General features: G+C 39.3%; 5 protein-coding genes across 5 annotated transcripts; 1 reads left to right on the top strand and 4 right to left on the bottom strand.

Moving 5' to 3' along the window:
• Nucleotides 1-1,754: 1,754 nt before the first annotated feature.
• BDR25DRAFT_385972 (cytochrome P450) lies at nucleotides 1,755-3,524 on the bottom strand (the record flags this gene model as incomplete). Its single annotated transcript, XM_033697971.1, has 3 exons — nucleotides 1,755-3,042; nucleotides 3,095-3,347; nucleotides 3,440-3,524. 3 exons carry the CDS (start codon nucleotides 3,522-3,524, stop codon nucleotides 1,755-1,757), a joined length of 1,626 nt encoding a protein of 541 aa, XP_033551261.1.
• A 244-nt stretch (nucleotides 3,525-3,768) lies between these two features.
• On the bottom strand, nucleotides 3,769-5,070 carry BDR25DRAFT_216499 (terpenoid synthase; the record flags this gene model as incomplete). The annotated part of the gene is made up of 2 exons (XM_033684876.1): nucleotides 3,769-4,532; nucleotides 4,587-5,070. The coding sequence occupies 2 exons, from the start codon at nucleotides 5,068-5,070 to the stop codon at nucleotides 3,769-3,771; spliced, it is 1,248 nt and encodes a 415-aa protein (XP_033551262.1).
• Nucleotides 5,071-5,449: 379 nt separating this feature from the next.
• Nucleotides 5,450-6,202, bottom strand: BDR25DRAFT_311740 (uncharacterized protein; the record flags this gene model as incomplete). Its single annotated transcript, XM_033691250.1, has 2 exons — nucleotides 5,450-5,733; nucleotides 5,896-6,202. The coding sequence occupies 2 exons, from the start codon at nucleotides 6,200-6,202 to the stop codon at nucleotides 5,450-5,452; spliced, it is 591 nt and encodes a 196-aa protein (XP_033551263.1).
• A 1,276-nt stretch (nucleotides 6,203-7,478) lies between these two features.
• On the bottom strand, nucleotides 7,479-8,384 carry BDR25DRAFT_157587 (uncharacterized protein; the record flags this gene model as incomplete). Its single annotated transcript, XM_033683983.1, has 4 exons — nucleotides 7,479-7,585; nucleotides 7,636-7,818; nucleotides 7,879-8,248; nucleotides 8,307-8,384. Coding segments are annotated over 4 exons (738 nt in total), but the record flags the coding sequence as incomplete, so codon positions are not given.
• Nucleotides 8,385-9,047: 663 nt separating this feature from the next.
• Nucleotides 9,048-10,211, top strand: BDR25DRAFT_340894 (Clavaminate synthase-like protein; the record flags this gene model as incomplete). Its single annotated transcript, XM_033693549.1, has 2 exons — nucleotides 9,048-9,337; nucleotides 9,392-10,211. 2 exons carry the CDS (start codon nucleotides 9,048-9,050, stop codon nucleotides 10,155-10,157), a joined length of 1,056 nt encoding a protein of 351 aa, XP_033551265.1. The 3' UTR covers nucleotides 10,158-10,211.
• Between the last annotated feature and the right edge of the window lie 7,685 nt (nucleotides 10,212-17,896).

Below are 17,896 nucleotides of genomic sequence, written 5' to 3' on the forward strand. Positions count from 1 at the left end.
TAGTGTTAAGAAATGCATAAAGTAAATTACAGCACATTGCAGTAAACTACAGCAAATTGCAGCAAACTACAGCAAATTGCAGCAAACTACAGCAAATTGCAGCAAACTACAGCAAATTGCGGTAAACTATATCAAATTGCGGCAAACTACAGCAAACTACAGCAAACTATAGCAAATTGCAGCAAACTGCAGTAGATCACAGCAGCAGGCAGCAATCTCTAGTAGATATTAGTTGTGTTACAAGTAGCTCTACGTATAGAGAGGGTTATATAGGGGTAATGTCTCTAGAAAAAAAGCCTTAAAAAGGATAGCAATAATTGTACATAAGCTAGTGTTAGCGTAATAGGAAATTACAAAGCTTTAAGCAGCTAATAAGGCAGCTACATTTAGAAAAGCCTGCGCTTAACAGCTCTAAAGAAGGTTAGAGTACGTAGTAATAGGAAGAAGGTAAAGAAGCAAGTGTAAGCTTGTTAGATTAAAGCACTGTTTCTAGGCTTCCTGAGATGAATGATGGGTTTGGATATAATGTATAGGATGATGATTGATTGTGTTGATCTATTAATCCTTTTTCTGCTCTACTCATGTTGCTTGGCTTTTGTTTTTCTGATCCGAGTCCCTCGCGCACTAGCCCTATGCGCGACCAGCTTGCAACATGCTGCAATTTGTTGCAGAATGCTGCAACATGCTGCAATTTGTTGCAAAACGCTGCAACATGCTGCAATTTGTTGCAAAATGCTGCAACATGCTGCAATTTGTTGCAGAATATTGCAAAATGCTGCAACATGCTGCAATTTGCTGCAACATGCTGCAATTTGTTGCAACATACTGTTCGAGCTTATTGCTCGTACTATGTAGCAGCTTTTGTCCAGCGTTCCTCCTGTCTTGACAGTAGGTGCGCATATCTGACAAAGCTAAAGTAGGTAAGCAATCCTAAAGGCGCTGTAGACAGTGCAATTAGACTAGGCATAACGCGCAAACGTGTAAGCAAGAAGTAGAAGTAGTATCTAAATAATATTCTAAGCTGTACTCTACTCTATAGTGCTAGAGCGGGTTGTTATAAAGTTTGTTGTGGTGTGGTCTTGGCAAAAGTGAGCAACTCAGGTGTGTGAGCAACTGCCAATCCCCGACACACCGATGCGGCTGATGCCAATCCCTGACACACTAATGTGGCTGATGCCAATCCCCGACACACTGATGTGGCTAGAGAGGTGGAACAGACGCAACTATCTATAATTTAAACATGTTTTACACAACGCATGCTAGAGTAAACTGCATGCAAATTAACAGAAAGGTGCACCTATATTAGGTATACATTTTTTTTTAAAAAAGAATGTAAGAAATACCTAAGGTGACAGAGAAATAGCGTTACTGGGGTTTATCTGAAGAAATTCTGACTAACTAGCGCGTCCAAAAGAGGAGATTCTGCGCAACTTTTCGTTCTGCAAACCCGAATATAATAAGCAGAGCAAGCTCTGCTAATAAGAAGTAGAAGTAGTCTTTAAATAATATTCTAGGCTGTACTATACTACATAGTGCTAGAGCAGGTTGTTATAGGATATAATAGAGTGTGATATAGTGTGGTCTTGGCTAAAGTAAGCGACTTAGGTGTGTGAGTAACTTGCTTGTAGGGTATGTTAAAGCTTTTTAACAACTTATGTGCCTACTCTAGAAAATAACTACCCTGCTACTAAGAAAGTGTTTAAAAGTTATGGCTGTATAGACTACTAACAGTCCTATTAAATGAAGGAAACTATTCAGCCATCAGGGGAGATAGCTGCAGAACTCAAGCGTTTGCGGAAACGAACTATCGGCCCGTGGTGCGAGCTTGTGAAAAAATCCCGAGTCTGGAATTCATCCTTGTTTCCTCGGCCCCAAGATCCGTTGAAATTGCCTCCGAAACCTGAGCCACTCGACTGACTACTTGGCATCATTTCTAGATCATATGTCCACAGAATCCGAGCGAGTACGAGGCTAATCTCATTGTAAGCTAGCTGCTTCCCCACACAACCGGTCCTGCCAACTCCGAATGGCATAAATGTATGGCGACAGTCTTTTCGATATCTCTCAATCCACCGCATCGGATCGAAATGGTGAGGACTCTCCCAGTATTTTTCATTATGGTGGATGGCATACACAGGGACTCCTACATCGACACCAGCAGGAACTGACCATCGGTTGGCGATGAGCAGGCCACCTTGGAGGACCTCCCGAGGAAGAAGTCCAGCAACAGGGGGAGATAGTCTCATAGTTTCTTCAGTACATGCCCTTAGAAGTTGGCAGCTCGATAAGCCTTCACTAGTTTCGAACTCCAGGCCGAGCTTTTTAATACGGGAGAAGGCCTCATCAACTTCGGACTGAACCTGCTGAAGGATTTCTGGATTCTGGAGAAGGTAGTATAATGTCGCAGTGACTGTAGTAGCAGTTGTGTCCGCACCCGCGATTATTAAAATCCCGGTTTCTGCTACGAGGTCGTCCATAGTGAAAGCATAGCTTTGTCTGTCTGACTTGGGGTCATTAATATTGCTGGCCTGAATGAATAAGGAGAACAGGTCCGCATGCTCTCCGTAGGTTCTGTCTTTTCGGATGTGTTCCTCACACTGGCTCCTCGCAATCGCGAGGAACCGTCGCGTGGCTGCCATAGTCTTAGGGACCAGAAACATGTCCAAATTCAGTTTCAGAGCTAAAATCATGTGTCCTGCGGCGTGTAGACCGGATGTTCCGAGGATAAGAATATCCAAGATCCAGCGTTTCGAGTCCGAGGTTTGGACGTTCCAGTTTTGGGAGAACATCATATCTCCCATGATATCCGTGAAAAGAAACTGGATGATCTCCGAGAGATTGCGTGGCCTACTCCACTCCGCCCCTGATGCATCTGTGAGAACGTTGTCGATGAATATTTTGAGGTTCCTCAGGACATGCTTCTCAAAATTCTTAAGCTTTATGGGCTGCAGTGCAACATTCAAGATCTTTCGCTTGAACGAATGCTGGCTTCGATCAATACATGTAAGACTTGCTGATGCCTTGAAAATATGGTTGAATCCCCTGATATAATAATTAATAGACATTTTTGATTAAGAGACCGAGGATCGCTTGCCCATAAACTCGTGACTTTTGCGTATTAGATCGTACCCCATAAATATCTTGTATGGCATCTTTGTCGCAGAATGAAAGGCGATTTGGCGCATATCGAACTACGGATCCATACCTATCGTGCCATGATTTGAATTGAAGGTGACGTTCACCGTTTAAGCACGAATAGATATTAGATATTTCCGATATGGCAGCATACCAGGGACCAGGGTATCTGGCGAGAGGGTGGAACGTCAAGCGATATATAGCCACGGCGACTGTCTGCTCCACATCAGTATATCTTTCGGAACTTGGGAGAAGAGACCAACGCATTCCACCAGAATGAAGAAGGTTGATTGAACGAAGCTACACTGTATTCTGAAATGGAGAAATCCGACAAGGAACAAGACGGCGGCGAAGGCCATCACTGGGATGAGATATTGAATCTTTGCCATAATGGAGGGATGCAAGTGGAAGAAATGGACTTAGGCCTGCTGGCAACAGGCAAGATAAGTGCTTTATAACTTCGTTCAAAAATACGACCTAACTACAAACAGCGCGCTATAATCACGCCACTTCATACTATTAATATCAAGCACTACAATGTAAGATGGAATCTCGTCAATATCCTAGTATCCCAATGCCGTATCCTCCATCCAATAGTGCATCATAGCAAAGCTCCAATTCAACAGAGGACCTTTATGGCCTCTTCCCCATGTCAGGAGGGCCGTTGACAGGGGGCACGAAGTCCCTATTCTCAGCAATCCGAGCGGCCTCTCCGCCATATCTTTCGCAGGTCATGCTGTAGAGAGTGTTCCCAGACAAACAAGCCCATACCCCTCTTAAAAACATCCATGTTCCTTCATCCAGACACCCACTGGCCTCAAATTTCTTGAGCTCCTCAAACATCCACTGCTCTCGCTGCAAGAGTAGTGCATATGTAATCTCGAGCGCGGAACTTTGATTCGGGAGACTAAGAAGTTTCTCAAGAATAGCAACAATATTGATCAGATCCGGACAAGTCCCGTTACGGAATGCACGCATCTCTTTTGCGTAACTGTAAAGGTCATTCGTGATTGCAAGATGGTCTGCTGCCCAGGTCATGAAACGCTCAAGGAGAGGCTGGTGAATGTCAACGTTGGAAGCAAGCGAAAATTTAATGCCAGCAAATACGAATCCCGCCGAAACATTCTCCCGTCGAAATTCGAGATAGTCTCCAATCGATGTGATAGGGGCACGAGGGCGAAGATATGTGAACGTCTTCCGCATTTCGAGGTAGACCTCTGCGCCCCCGTTTCCAGTTTCACCACCACCCCCATGGATGTCACTGATTATGGAGTCAAGATAGGCCTGAAGAGCAGTCCTGCTCTTGTTCACTGTTACGGCAGGATCTTCGAGGCGTCGCAGAAAATCGGCAACAAGAACCGGTACCTGCTTCTCGTCTGCCCCTTCGCACTTGTCTTCTCAAAGATCTATATTAGACAAGGGTCCAGCCAGCATATTTGACAGGGACTTACCATCAAAGAGAAACTGCATAACCATCAACACGGCAAGTATCTCCAGCTTCCGCGGCTCCACACAGAATGGATACATGTAAGCAGTGGCTCTCATGCATCGATGCTTAAAGCCTGGCCGAAGTTCGTGTTGCGCAATTTTGCGCAGAGTAAGCCCATCTCGAATTTCAATGTCGGCCATGTCCTTGTCCGTGGCTAGCAGATGAACGAACGTCCGTGCAGCCTCGATTGATTCCCGCCAATACTTCGATTCGTACGCTGCTGGAATCGAGCTGCAGTAAGGGATCGAACCCTCTAGTGTGCTGAAAGTAGAGAAGGTGGGATCATTGAGGTTTCGAAAATTCAAATAAGTCGACGGGAAAGATAAATGGGTTTGGTATAGGTAAGGTGCTGAAGACTGGAGGGGATTATGAAGGTAACGGATGGGGCAGATGAGATCTTGCTCTTCGTCTGTAAGAACACCGCGCAAAGCAGCCATTTGCTTCATCACTATCGATTCTTCTTTCGCTTTCTAGTCACTGTTTTCATTCATCATTAAATACCTCGGTCTACCTCTTTATATGCTCCCATTGCCTCTAAGTGGCAACGTTCGAAAAGCTTTCACAATTGGCTCCGTCTGCCGCACTCGAAGATTATTCTAGTAATATATTTGAGCAGTGCTATAATAATAGCAGTGATCATTGATTGGTTGTGGGAGGTGACGGAGTGGCATCAACGGGCATGAAGTTCCATTGAATCCTTTAAATCAACATACCCCCTGCCCCAACCCTTCCTTCTAAATCACCGACAATGTTTCTCCGTCCTCTATCTGGAATCTACTTAGAAGCTGTGCCGCACAATCTCTACAATCGATACAGCTAAACATATCACAACTTCTCAGACTTCTTCGTTTGGATGAAAAGATACCTAGCCTGCATCAAGATGTGACCAGCCCCGTCCTCAATCGTTGCCTTGGCCCATAGTTTGCGCATATCTGTCCATTTCTTTCCCTTCTTTTTTGCCTCCTCCTCATCAGCCCATGCTCGAATGAGGCACACCCCTGGTGTTTGAATGCGGCCGCGGAGCTTAATTTCAATGCTGGCCGTAACAGTGTCGGATCCTACTCCTGTAGCCCAACCCATTTTGCGAAACACGAGAAGGCCCATTCCTTCTGTAAATTGGAGTGATTGTTAACTAAAGCTTTTTGATTAAAATAAGTGGAAGGAAAAACTTGTTAGAACCCATACCGTACCATTTGTTCCTTGTTAAGTGCTCTTCAAGTGGCATTGGAGGGGAATGAAATTACAGTAACACCGAAAGGGAAGGAACTTACCGTCAATCAACCCAGCACACATACCTCCATGAAGAGTCTCAGGATAATAGTTCATGCCGGTTCCAAGTGAAACGAGTAGCAGCGCCTGACCGACATCCTCTCCTCTGGAGTCCGACTTCCACATTGCGTGACCAGCGCGTATACCAGTGTCCGTATTTAGTGTCTGGGCAAACAACGAACATGGGTGGTCTTCAGGTAGAGGGTTCGGACGAGAAGGCCAGGGTATGGTCTCGATAGACGGCGAATGAATAAGCTGTGTGCACCAGTCCTGGGATTGGAAATCCTGATGAATGAGAGATTGCGACATGGTGAGTTTGTTCAACCAGCGCGACAGAAAAGGGCAATATATACGATTTGGGGTTTTTTATTCTAGAAACGGACACTGAAGATGTATCAGTAATAAGGTGTTAAAACTTGCGTGTTATATCTTTAACAAACTACATGAATAATGATCCGTGGCCCTTCGCGATCCTACCGTAACCTTCAATGGCCTGCATGCATGTGGCGTAACGGGAGCGGTGCGGGCGCCGAGTCGCCGTTTCATGGTCTCGTTTTTGCGCGGTTAAATTGACATCCACACCGAGAACTCCAATAGAATCCCTAATTCCCCTAGAGGCGGCAGATTACTGAACTGTGCCGCTGCTGTGCTGCGCATTCAATTAAATTTCGGACTCTAGTGAGTACTCCACCGGGTCCGAGGCGGCAGGGTTGTCTGTACCTATCTTTGATTGACTACTGTGTAGGCGAAGCAACCAAAGGCGAGTAGATGGATACATACGACTGGTGTGCTAGCCACCAGGGATAAATGCCATTAGATGTAAGTTGCTTGAATAATTAAGAAGAGCAACGTAAGGACAGGGAAAGCTAACCATTAACTTGACTAATTCCTTCTAATAGATTGGCTTGCATGCTACTAGAAGACTATCCAGCCAGGCTCTGTGTTTTGTCGCACGTGAAACTGGTTCACGTGACCTACCGCAGGGTGAATGTGGGTTCTTCGCCTCTCTCCTCTTTCTTGTTTAGGACTAGTGCTTTTTTAGCTACTACATATTTACCTCTGAATTCTCTCAAGCTCTAGAGACTTTACGTCTCACCTTAATATACCTAAGTCGTCTCTCATTACCTAATTAACTGCTACATGCTCTCTACTATCCTTTAGCTCTAACCCTGCGATATGTTTTGCATAGAAACTATAACCTCTAGAAAGTAAAGTTAGTTATAAAAGAGTAAACCCGCTTCTTTCTATGTTATGGTTTTAGCACTTTATGAGTTTAAATCTACTTTATTAGCTAGAGCTGAATGTCCAAATGTCAAACCACCTCTTGGCGCTTGTGTTTCCTTGAGGGCGTATAAAAGGCCTCTGCATCAGACCCTGGGTCCTGATCCCAGCAGCCTTGACTGGCGGCAACCTCCCCTTGACTACTGCGCTGCTCAATGTCGTGGTGAACTGTAATACGGCTCAGCTCTGTGATGTCGTCGTATCGGTGCTTTTTGCTAGCCCTGGCCTGGGCTCCTTTCGAAATTGAGCGAAGCCCAATAGTCGACGACTTCTTAGAGTTATTGCTGGAAATTTTATCACGAATCTTATGAGCCCAAGTTCGGAATAAATGTGGGAATGTTGGGACAGCTGCAGCGATGATGCAGATATTTTGTTCGAGCTGAGCGGATATGTCAACACCCCAGAGGTCGACTGCTTGACTTTTAGTTATTTGGACGTTGTTCCCATTAATCTATGCTTACAAGTGAAGTCTGCGGCTGCAAGCTGCTCGTGGAAGACTACTCGCATGATGTTAAAGGCAGTAGCTCCAAGACCCAGGCTCAGCAGGAAGCAGATTCCGACTTTGACCTGCTTCTTCATTTGAACTCTCCATAGGATTATGGCAGGAAGAGACGTTATAAGAAGATCTAGGACGCTGTATATCACTGCTCCATGTTAGCCAGAGGGTTCACGCGTATATTTTAGAGAGCCATAGGTAATTTTACCTCCTTGGAAGACGCTGACCTTTCCATACACTTTTCTTGATATGCATTTGCCTTTCACACGTGGATTCCATAGTGCATTAAATGGTATACATTGGAGCCAAATGAAGATTGAGGTACCAAGCCCCACGGAGATTGTCAATGCTAGTAGCACGTAAATGAAACGAGCAACTCTTTTCGAATTCTGCACTTTATAAATAAATAGCAGAATTGAGGTCTTGACAAGGCAGACACACGGAATATTCATGGCTGCGAAAAGGGTGTTGTATTGTAAAACTTTGGCTGTTTGCTCTCTTGTGAGGTAGTATCGGTGACGTCCAGCCCCGTGAGAGACCATGATGAGATTGAAAGTGACTCCGACAATGGAAAACAGCTATGGGATTGTTAGCAGAGTCATTTTTCATGGAGAATTAGGAACTCGAAAGCTGTACCGTGCCCGCCACCAGAAGTCCATCATCCCACCAGAGGTTCTTTGTCATACGAGTACGGATATACAATCGAATAGCCACACACAAAAGTGCCGCGACTAATGAGGCGATCGCTATCCCGGAGATTGCGGGTCCTCGATTGATGTCTTCACCAATCAAGGGTTGATGTGGCAACGTGTTGGCCCTGGTTTTGAACATGTTTGGCGGGAGTATAATTGGAAAAGATTTAAGCTAATACGAGGATTCTGAAAACTCGAGTACGTAAAAATCTCCAAGGAACAGTGGAAGCGTCTCTCACATATCTCTGAGCCGCTATTTGTAAGACACCGTGGCCGCCACCGGAGAGCGGAGGATTATTCTATTTATGTAAGTTCCGGTGGTCGCAACAGAAATCCCCAGCTTCTTCGATAGAACCACGGATCCATGTCTGCGACGCTAACTCGAGAGGTTGCATCCTATAGGCAGGGATTGGTATTGAAGTCCTGTACTCATGCGGCGAGGTTGACATCACTTCACAGACGTATCTCCCCACCTATCCTTGGGCGCAGTAACGTACTGCGGTGGCGTGGAAAAATGCAACAAATTTGATTAAAATGGTGCAGAAATAGTTCGATTGCTACTCAGAGGCTAGATATCCCTGCTCCTCCTCAGATACCATTCATATACTCACCCATCCTTTTCCTCATCGGACCTGAGCTAAACCTTCTGCTTCACTAACCCTTGTGGCCCATTTGGTCTTGCAAAATGGCTTTTAGTTCACCTGCTCCTTTTCCGAACTTTCCGCCCAACCTTCCTACCATACAGCTTCCAACGCTGTCATTGTCGAAACTCGTAGCTGAAGATGAGGACGAAACGAAGAGGCTTTTCAACACTTGCATATCTACCGGCGTCTTTCTTCTTGAACTGCAATCTTCCCAGGAAGGCCTTAGTTTGATTAAACAAGTTGATGATATGTTTCAATTAGGAGAAAGAATCTTCAAGCTAGGCATGGAAGAGAAGCTGAGATACTCCATGCTTAATGGGACTGTTCTTGGGTACACTCGCATCCATCCACAGTCCTACGTACCTGACTGACGATAGTACTCCAGATACAAAGGAGCGGGAATCGGCCGGATCGATGCAAAAGGTACTCCAGATCGCTGCGAGTTTTGGTGCATGGGTAAAGACGATGTTTTGGGTATTGTGCCTGCCCTTCCAGCACCAGAGGTCGTCAGTAGTCACCGCAGCCTATATGCGGATCTCGCTCGGAGTTGTCACTCTCTGTCCATGACCGTCCTTGACTGCCTAGAGACTCAACTCGGCCTTTCCAGGGGTACTTTCCGTGCCTGTCACCGAATAGAACAACCATCCTCAGACCAAAGCCGTCAAATCTGTTATCTACCCCAGCCGGAAGGAGATCGTCGCACGAGCCTAGTCCCGCACACTGATTACGGCAGTGTGACCATCCTATTCAACATTCTCGGCGGTCTGCAAGTTCTTCCTGAGGGAAAAGCTGCTGAAGAGGAAAATTGGCTCTGGGTCAGGCCCAGCCCTAACTGTGCGATCATCAATCTAGGTGATGCTATGGTGAAGTTCACGAATGGATTACTTAAAAGCCCAATGCATCGGGTGATGTATGCCCCCGGAGAGCAAGCAAACTTAACGCGCTATTCGCTTGCCTATTTTACGAGGCCAGAGGACCAGTGCTTGATGAAGAGCCTGAAGGGTAGTGCGATGATATCGAAGCTAAACAGTGAGGACGAGGAGGTGGGTGTGACTGCTGGAGAGTGGGTGAGGACAAGGGTTAGGGCAGCACAGGTCCAGGTGGACCAGCATGCACGGTTTCCAAAATGGGCTACCAAAGGTCTAAAGTGAAATGGATTAGTGGCTGCGAAATTCGCGATGGGGGAATTGCGTTATTGAGTGTAGCAAAGTTGAAGACTGTTGTGTTTGAACAGAGTTCCAGGTTTCGCTGAATCACTTCACCCGCGTGCTAGCTTCTGCTACCGATAACTATCTACGCAGATTCCTCCATGCATGTCTAGGTCCTATAGAGGCTAACTAGTTAGCATCCAAACTACGGGTATTGAACCAAGTATATAGATAAAATAAAAATATTATTAACCTAGATTAATTTATAGCGTTTTTATAAGTAACTTATAAAGACTTAAATAAAAAGTTAACAGCCCTAAGTTACCTAAATAACTTATAATAAAAAAAGAAAAGCTTTACTTTACACTTTACTAAGTTTTACTAACTTACATCTAATATAGGCCTAAATAAAATAGGTGTTGAATGGGCTCTAACAGCTAGCTGCTTATAGTATAAGCACTTAAGTAGCAAGAGTAAGAGTGGTGTACAGTGTGCACAGCGTACAAGGTAGGTAAGGTAAGGGCAACATGTTTCTAGTTCTATTGCTCTTATCTTTCCTCTGTACAGAGGAAAAAGGGGATATCTAGATGTTTGCGCATAGAGGTTTACGCACAAGCATTATGTAACATAGATACGTGATTCTGCTTATGCGTGATCGCTTGTATCTAGGCCGCAACGCTGCTGCTGTGTACAGACACTAGCAACTTTTCTTTTTGTCTAAAGAGTTGCCTTCTGTACGCATTACCTCTCTTCTGTCTGTGTAGGTTTATCTAATTACATTCTGCCTTTACTCTACCTTATTTATTAAGACTTGCCTTAGTAATGCTGTGCGTTAAGATAGGCTAGTTATGCTATATAAATAGCTTTTCTTTTCTTTATCCTTTGCTTTCTAAGCCCTGCTATATAATCCCCTAGCTCTTTTCTCTTTTTGTACAGTGCTAGCAGTAACAGATCCTTATAATAAAAAAGATAAGTGTGTATAATATAAAAAAAACAAAACAAAAAGAAATAGGCCTTATATAAAGGTGTTATTAGTCTAGTTAGTCTAAGGCATCTTTGCGCACAAGATCTAGCTAGTCTACAGATGCTTCTATCTAGACAGAGAGGCAGTTAGTTAGGACTAATAATTAAAGAGCTTAGTTTAGTATTTTCTTTATACATGCATCTACTAGGTTGTCTTTACTATTAATCTACCTAATCTTAGCAATTTCTCTTTTTTTGTATAATTTGCAGAGTAACATAATATTAATTATAAGTTACTTTTTACTAGTAGTGCCTAGCTTAATAAGGCAATTATATAAAGACCTTAAATCTGTGCAGATTACTACTAGGATTAGTAGTAGTTTAAGTGTTTATATAATTTACTATAGAGTTGTACTAAAAGCAATTGCATTGTTAAACCCTCTAACTATTCTATATAGTTTGCTAGTAAGGACACTCCTAGTTACTCTTTTACACTTATGTTATAGTCTACAGTTAGACTAACATAACTTTACCCACAGTACTCTACAATCTAGCTAGATTAGGGCAAGGCTTGTTTACAGGCTAGTTAGAGGACGCAGAGGCGGCAGGGCTACCTGCTATTATAGAAGAATGCCTTATCTAATAGGGAGACAGGCTGAGAGCTTAAGGAGCCTAAGGGAGCTTATAGGAGCCCTCTTAGCAGGCTCCTATAAACTCCTACTAGCTCCCCTTAGCACCTTAGCACATGTATATAGTTCCCCTATTAAACAACCTTTAAGAGGTGTGTTTAACGTTTAGTTTATTCTCTACATAGACTAAGTAGCATTTAGCTTTCTAAAGAGCTATAATACTATTTGTATATCTTACATTATATATACCTCTAACCCTGTCTAAAAGGACTGTTTAACCTAGCCTCCCTACTGCTGCATTAAGGGCAAACTACAATCTAGTCTCCCTATCTCCCTCTATAAGCCTAATAGCCTGTACGTAGGACTGTACACCCTACTAGTTAGCCCCTACTACCTGTCCTACTTCCCCCCTAGGAGTATTACTAGACCTAAGTGCTTTCTAAAGCAAGAATTGTAACATTAAACACTACTCTTTTAAAAAGTATAGTAACCTTATAACACAATCTAGATTCTAATATAGCCTATGCTGCGCTATTAGGATCTATAGAAGTTCCTACCTAAAGTAAAGCTATCTTAGCAGAACAGATTAACTTAATCTAGAATAATATTAAGGAACTTTAGTAAATTAGTAACAAGGTTAGCAAGTTATTAAAACTTAAGTAAAAAATAACTAACCTCTGCTAAAAAACTATAAACTTACTATGCCCTCTACTCTTTACTAAACCTTACAAAGATACTACCTAAGCCTACTAGATACATAAACTACAAGTAGAACTAGCAAAAGTTTAAAATATTTTAATAAATAAAGTAAGTGTTGCAGCTAAAAAGGCTTTAAGACTAGCCCCCTCTAAGCTTTTTAAAGGATTGCTAAAGGACCTTTAACTATTCTTTACTAAATGCTACTTTTATATGCAATACAACAAAGGAGCATTTTAGACTAACATAGAAATAATCTCCTAGATAGGATTACACTTAGAAGGCCTCTCTATAATCTAGTTCTAACCCTACGCTAATAATTAGATAGACTTTAGAGCTAACAGCGCACTACTTAACTCTAAAACTAAGGAAGTATTTAGCAGTGTTAAAAATTTTAAATTAGCCCTATTAGTTATTTATAGAACCTTAGATAAAAAAAGAATTGCAGCTAATAGACTAGACAACATAAGACAGGGCAGCAGACTAGTCTAAAACTATGCAGCGCGCTTTAGGGAACAGATAGCTATTTGTAGATAAAACAACTAGAAAGCCCTATGCTGCATGTTTTATAATAGACTAAATAACAAAGTAAAAAATAAGTTTATGCACATAGACTAACTAACTACTCTTAAAAACTATATTAAAAAAGCAACAACTTATAATAATTACTATAAAGAACGCAAAAGAGAAAAGAAATTAAAAGAAACTTTCTAAAAGCTAGAATTTATCCCTAAAAAAAAAAAACTTTTATAATATAATAAAGAACTAATAGATCTTAGTTATGCAAAGCATACACAGAGCCCCCCCCCCCCTTTAAGAAGAGCTAAGTTCTAGAACATAATAGGCTGCCCCTAATAAAAGAACAATAAAAGTAGCTAGAGGACAAGGCCTGCCTAAACTATAAAAAAGTAGGACATTTCTGTTAAAATTGCCTAGACTCCTAGAAAGGGGAGAATAAAGATACTACTATAATAATAAAAGCTATTACTGCTAAATATAGCCTTATAAATAAAAAAATATAGGAAAGACTAAATAACAGACTTTGCTAGTAATGTAAAGGAAACTATTCTTTAAATAACTGCTTTAAACTATACTAGAAGGTAGTTATTTAAAATTTTAGTAGCCTTAATATAGTGTTGCAGGACCTTGTAATCCTTAAAAGATATAGAGAAAAGACTTAGATCTAAAAATACATTATAAACATCTAAAAAAGAGAATAATAGTTCCCCCTCTAAGACTAAACCCCTAGTACTTTAGTAAAAGAGCTTTCCTAACAGTTTTAGAGATGCAGGTGCTAGAAGTGTAGGTTATAACATAACTACCTAAGTAATTATGTAGTTTTACTACATTAAATAAACATTAGCAACAACTACTTAACATTTAACATTATATAAAAGATAGCTAAAGTTAAGTATAACATTATAAATAAAGAAAAGTAATAGCTATTTTTTACTAAAATTAAAAATTAAAAGCTAGAATAGCTAGGCAAACTTGCTAGGTTTAAAATACTATAACTAGCGCCTAAGAAACCTAAGACACTGCTCCTAAGCTTAGCAATTTCTAAAAAAGCCCTTGTAATACAACAGAACTATAGATAATATGTTTTTTACAGAAGCAACACCTATAACACTAATAGCTGCTAATAGAAAAATCACCTAGTACAGCTAGTACAGACAAAAGAATACCTACAGTAGACCTAAAAGAGTCCCCTTAGCACATTATATAGACTAGACAAGTGTCTATACCCCTAGTACTAGTGTACACAATAATATTGTGTTAGACACTAGGACAAAAAACATTAAGCAGGATAGTAGCCTACATAGGAAAAGAACCACAACAGTTACCTATAGCAGGGAACAGCCTTAGCCTGCAAAACTACAAACTGTTACACTTGTTAGACAGCTCCTCCTTACAAACAGAAAGTATAGGTAAAGTGTAATAAACAAGAAAACTACAAGTTCTACTACTTTTAGTAAAAGGTAGTAAGAAAAAAGGACTACCTAATATTACATTATCTAGTTAAAGATTATAAATGTAAGGCAGCTAACTGCTGTAATTAAAAATATTAAATTTATAAAAAAAAAAAGAACAAATTTAACAATAACTTATAAAACATTAACTTATATCCCTTTTCTAATAAAGAAGTTAAACATAATATATCTGCAGTAATTGCAGTAAAATAAGGGGCAGGACACAGCCTAACAACCACCTTTACGTATAAAGGGTGCTCTAGACTAGCCCTTATAGACAGTAAGTGCACCTTTACTATAATAGATAAAAAATAAGTAGACAAACAAAGAATACTATTCTAAATAAAAAAAAACCTGTTTAAGGTAACTCTTATAAACGCTTTATTAATTAAGTATAGCAAAAAATAGGTTAACCTAGAGACCTATAAAAAAGACCTTAAGACCTCTAATATAAGCAACTAGAGGTCTATAAACATACTTAAGCTAGAAAGCAAATATAATGTAATCCTAGGCTATAATTAGCTTAGAACATATAATCCTGCAATTAATTAGAGAACTATAACTATAGAAACTTCTAATAACTACACACACATAACCTAGTTAGCATGCTATAATAACAAATGCCTAGTCTATAAACAAGCAAAGCAGAGTAGCAGTTACTACCCTAAGAAAAGGAAGCCCTAGAAATTCCCTTGCTAGGAGCTAAAAGCTTATATAATATAAATAATAAAAAAAGAACTTAAAGAAGTTTCTTACAAAAAAATTAAGGCAAATAAGAATGTAGAATAAATTAGTGTTATCTAAACCTAGAATAAAAGTTACATCCTAGCTAAATATAAGGATTATAAGGACATGTTTAAGACACTAGAGGACCCTAAAAAACTACTGCTACACTAGCCTTAAAATTATGCTATTAACTTAATAAAAAATTCTAACTTAAAAACGCATAAGCTTTGCCCCTTAACTAGAGTATAAAAAGAAGCCTTATAAAAGTATGTTAATAAGATGTTAACATAAGGCTATATCTAAGAAAGCCACAGCCTAGTGGCCTTAGCTATAGTTTTTGCAAAAAAGAAAGAAAAAAAAATTTAAGTCTATTAAAACTATAGAACTTTAAATAACAACATAATATAAGACTAATTCCCTCTGCTAATTATACAAGATATTATAAACTAACTAAAAGGAACCTAGTACTTTACAAAGTTTAATGTACAAAATAGATTTAATAAGATAAGAATACAGGAAGGAGATAAGTAGCTTACAGTGTTTAGGACCCTATAGGGACTCTATAAATTACTAGTAATGCTATTTAGCCTAATAAATGCCCTAGCAACATTCTAGTAAATTATTAATACAGCCCTTAACCTATACCTTAATGTCTTTACCTTAGTATATTTAGATAATGTCCTTATCTACTTAAAAGATACCCTAGAAGACTACATATAGAAAGTATAAAAAGTCTTAGAATAGCTTAGAAAGTATAGACTCTATCTATAGCTCTCTAAATGCAAATTCTATGTTAAAGAAATAGAATATTTAGAATTTATAATTAATAAAAAAGAAATAAAAATTAACCTAGCTAAAATATAAAAGGTACTTAAATAGCTAGAACTTATAATAGTTAAGGAAGTAAAAAGATTCCTAGAACTATTAGGCTATATAAGACAAATAATTAGAGATTATTTAAAGATTACTATACTATTAACAAACGCTATAACTAAGGAATAGGCTATAGTAAAATTTGTCTAGACCTTAGAAATAAATAAAGCATTTATAGCCTTAAAACAAGCTATAACAGCTAAACTAGTACTAAGGATGTACAACCTATAGTTAGATACAAAAATCCACACAGACGCATCCCTTAGAGCCAGCAGGGCTGCGTTTTACTAAAAACAAGAAGACAGAAAATAGCACCTAGTTGTGTACTATTCTGCCAAGTTCTTAGGACCTAAAGCAGGCTACAGCATACCTAATAAAGAGTTAAAAGCAATACTAAATGCTGTAAGAGTATAAGCTACAGAACTACACAAAATAGTAAAGCTATTTTATATTATAACTAACTATGTAAATTTAGTTATGTTTTTAACAGTAAAGAAACTCTTACTAATGCATGTAAAATAGGTAATAAAGCTTACTTAGTTTAACTGCATTATTAAGCATGTTCTAGGAACACAGAATTAACAGGCTAACGCTCTTAGCTAAAGACTAGACTACTTTAATAGAAAAGAAGAAGGAACTAAAAAGTTTACACTCTTTAAAAAAACTAATAAAGGATAGATCTATAATAGGCCTTAACCTATAAAAGAATTTTACATGCTTATAGCTAGTAAATAAGGATAAAAAAACCTAATTAAAGAATATTACAAATCCCTAATGTTTAGACACCTAGGAATAGGCACCCTTTAGAAAAAGCTAAGGGCTGCTATACTATAATAAATACTAAAAGTAAAGCAGTTGTGCATAGAAGTGCTTAGAGAATGTAATACATGTAATAAAAACAACCTATAAAGGCATAAAGCCTACAGACACCTTTAACTAATTAAAGCACTAAGATTACTATAGATAATAATTACAATAGATTTTATTATAGGATTACCCCTGTCTAAAGAACTAGGGACAGACAGGATGTGTGACATAATTATAGTGGCCTTAAATAAAACCACTAAATACTTATATACCTAGCCCTTAAAGAAAACAATAACTGCTAAAGAATTTATTTATAAATTAAAACAAAACATAATATTAGTACATAGATGCCCTAAGATTATTATCTTTAACTAAGACAAGTTATTTACTAGCAGTTTCTAAAAAGCAGTAATGTAGCACTTTAGTATAACACATAAGTTATTAACAGCCTACTACCTGCAGACAGATAGACAAACTAAAAGAGCAAATGTAGAAGTAGAAAAGTACTTAAAAAAGTATATTTCCTACACTTAAAATAACTAGGCGGCATAGCTCTTAATAGCATAGTTAGCTATTAATAATGTAGAATTAGCTATAATAAAAGAAACACTATATAAGGCTAATTTTAGATACAACCTATACTTTATATTGCATAGAAATTAACCTATAAACTTATAAAAGTTAATAGATTAGCTAACAGATCTACACTAAATACATAAAAGGTTAGCTGTTAAAGTAAAGTCTAGCAAAGAAATAATAAAGAAGTATGTAAATAAATTATAACAACTAGGACTAGAAATTTACCTAGGAGATTATGTGTATCTTAACACTAAAAACTTAAAGATACTAAGACCCTCTAGGAAGCTAGCAGAAAAAAAAATAGAACTCTATAAAGTTCTATAAACCTAATAAGACAACTGCAAGCTTAAGCTTCCCTTATATATAAAAATCTACCTGTAGTTTTATATCTCTAAGCTAGAGAAAGTACTTAAAGAAATCCCCTTATCTACTTAAAAATAAAAAGATAAAGAAATAGAATATAAAGTTAAACACATAGTAGGCAACTAAAGAAACTAAA

The sequence above is a fragment of the Lindgomyces ingoldianus genome, assembly GCF_010093535.1.
Source record: "Lindgomyces ingoldianus strain ATCC 200398 unplaced genomic scaffold BDR25scaffold_7, whole genome shotgun sequence".
Classification (NCBI taxonomy): domain Eukaryota; kingdom Fungi; phylum Ascomycota; class Dothideomycetes; order Pleosporales; family Lindgomycetaceae; genus Lindgomyces; species Lindgomyces ingoldianus.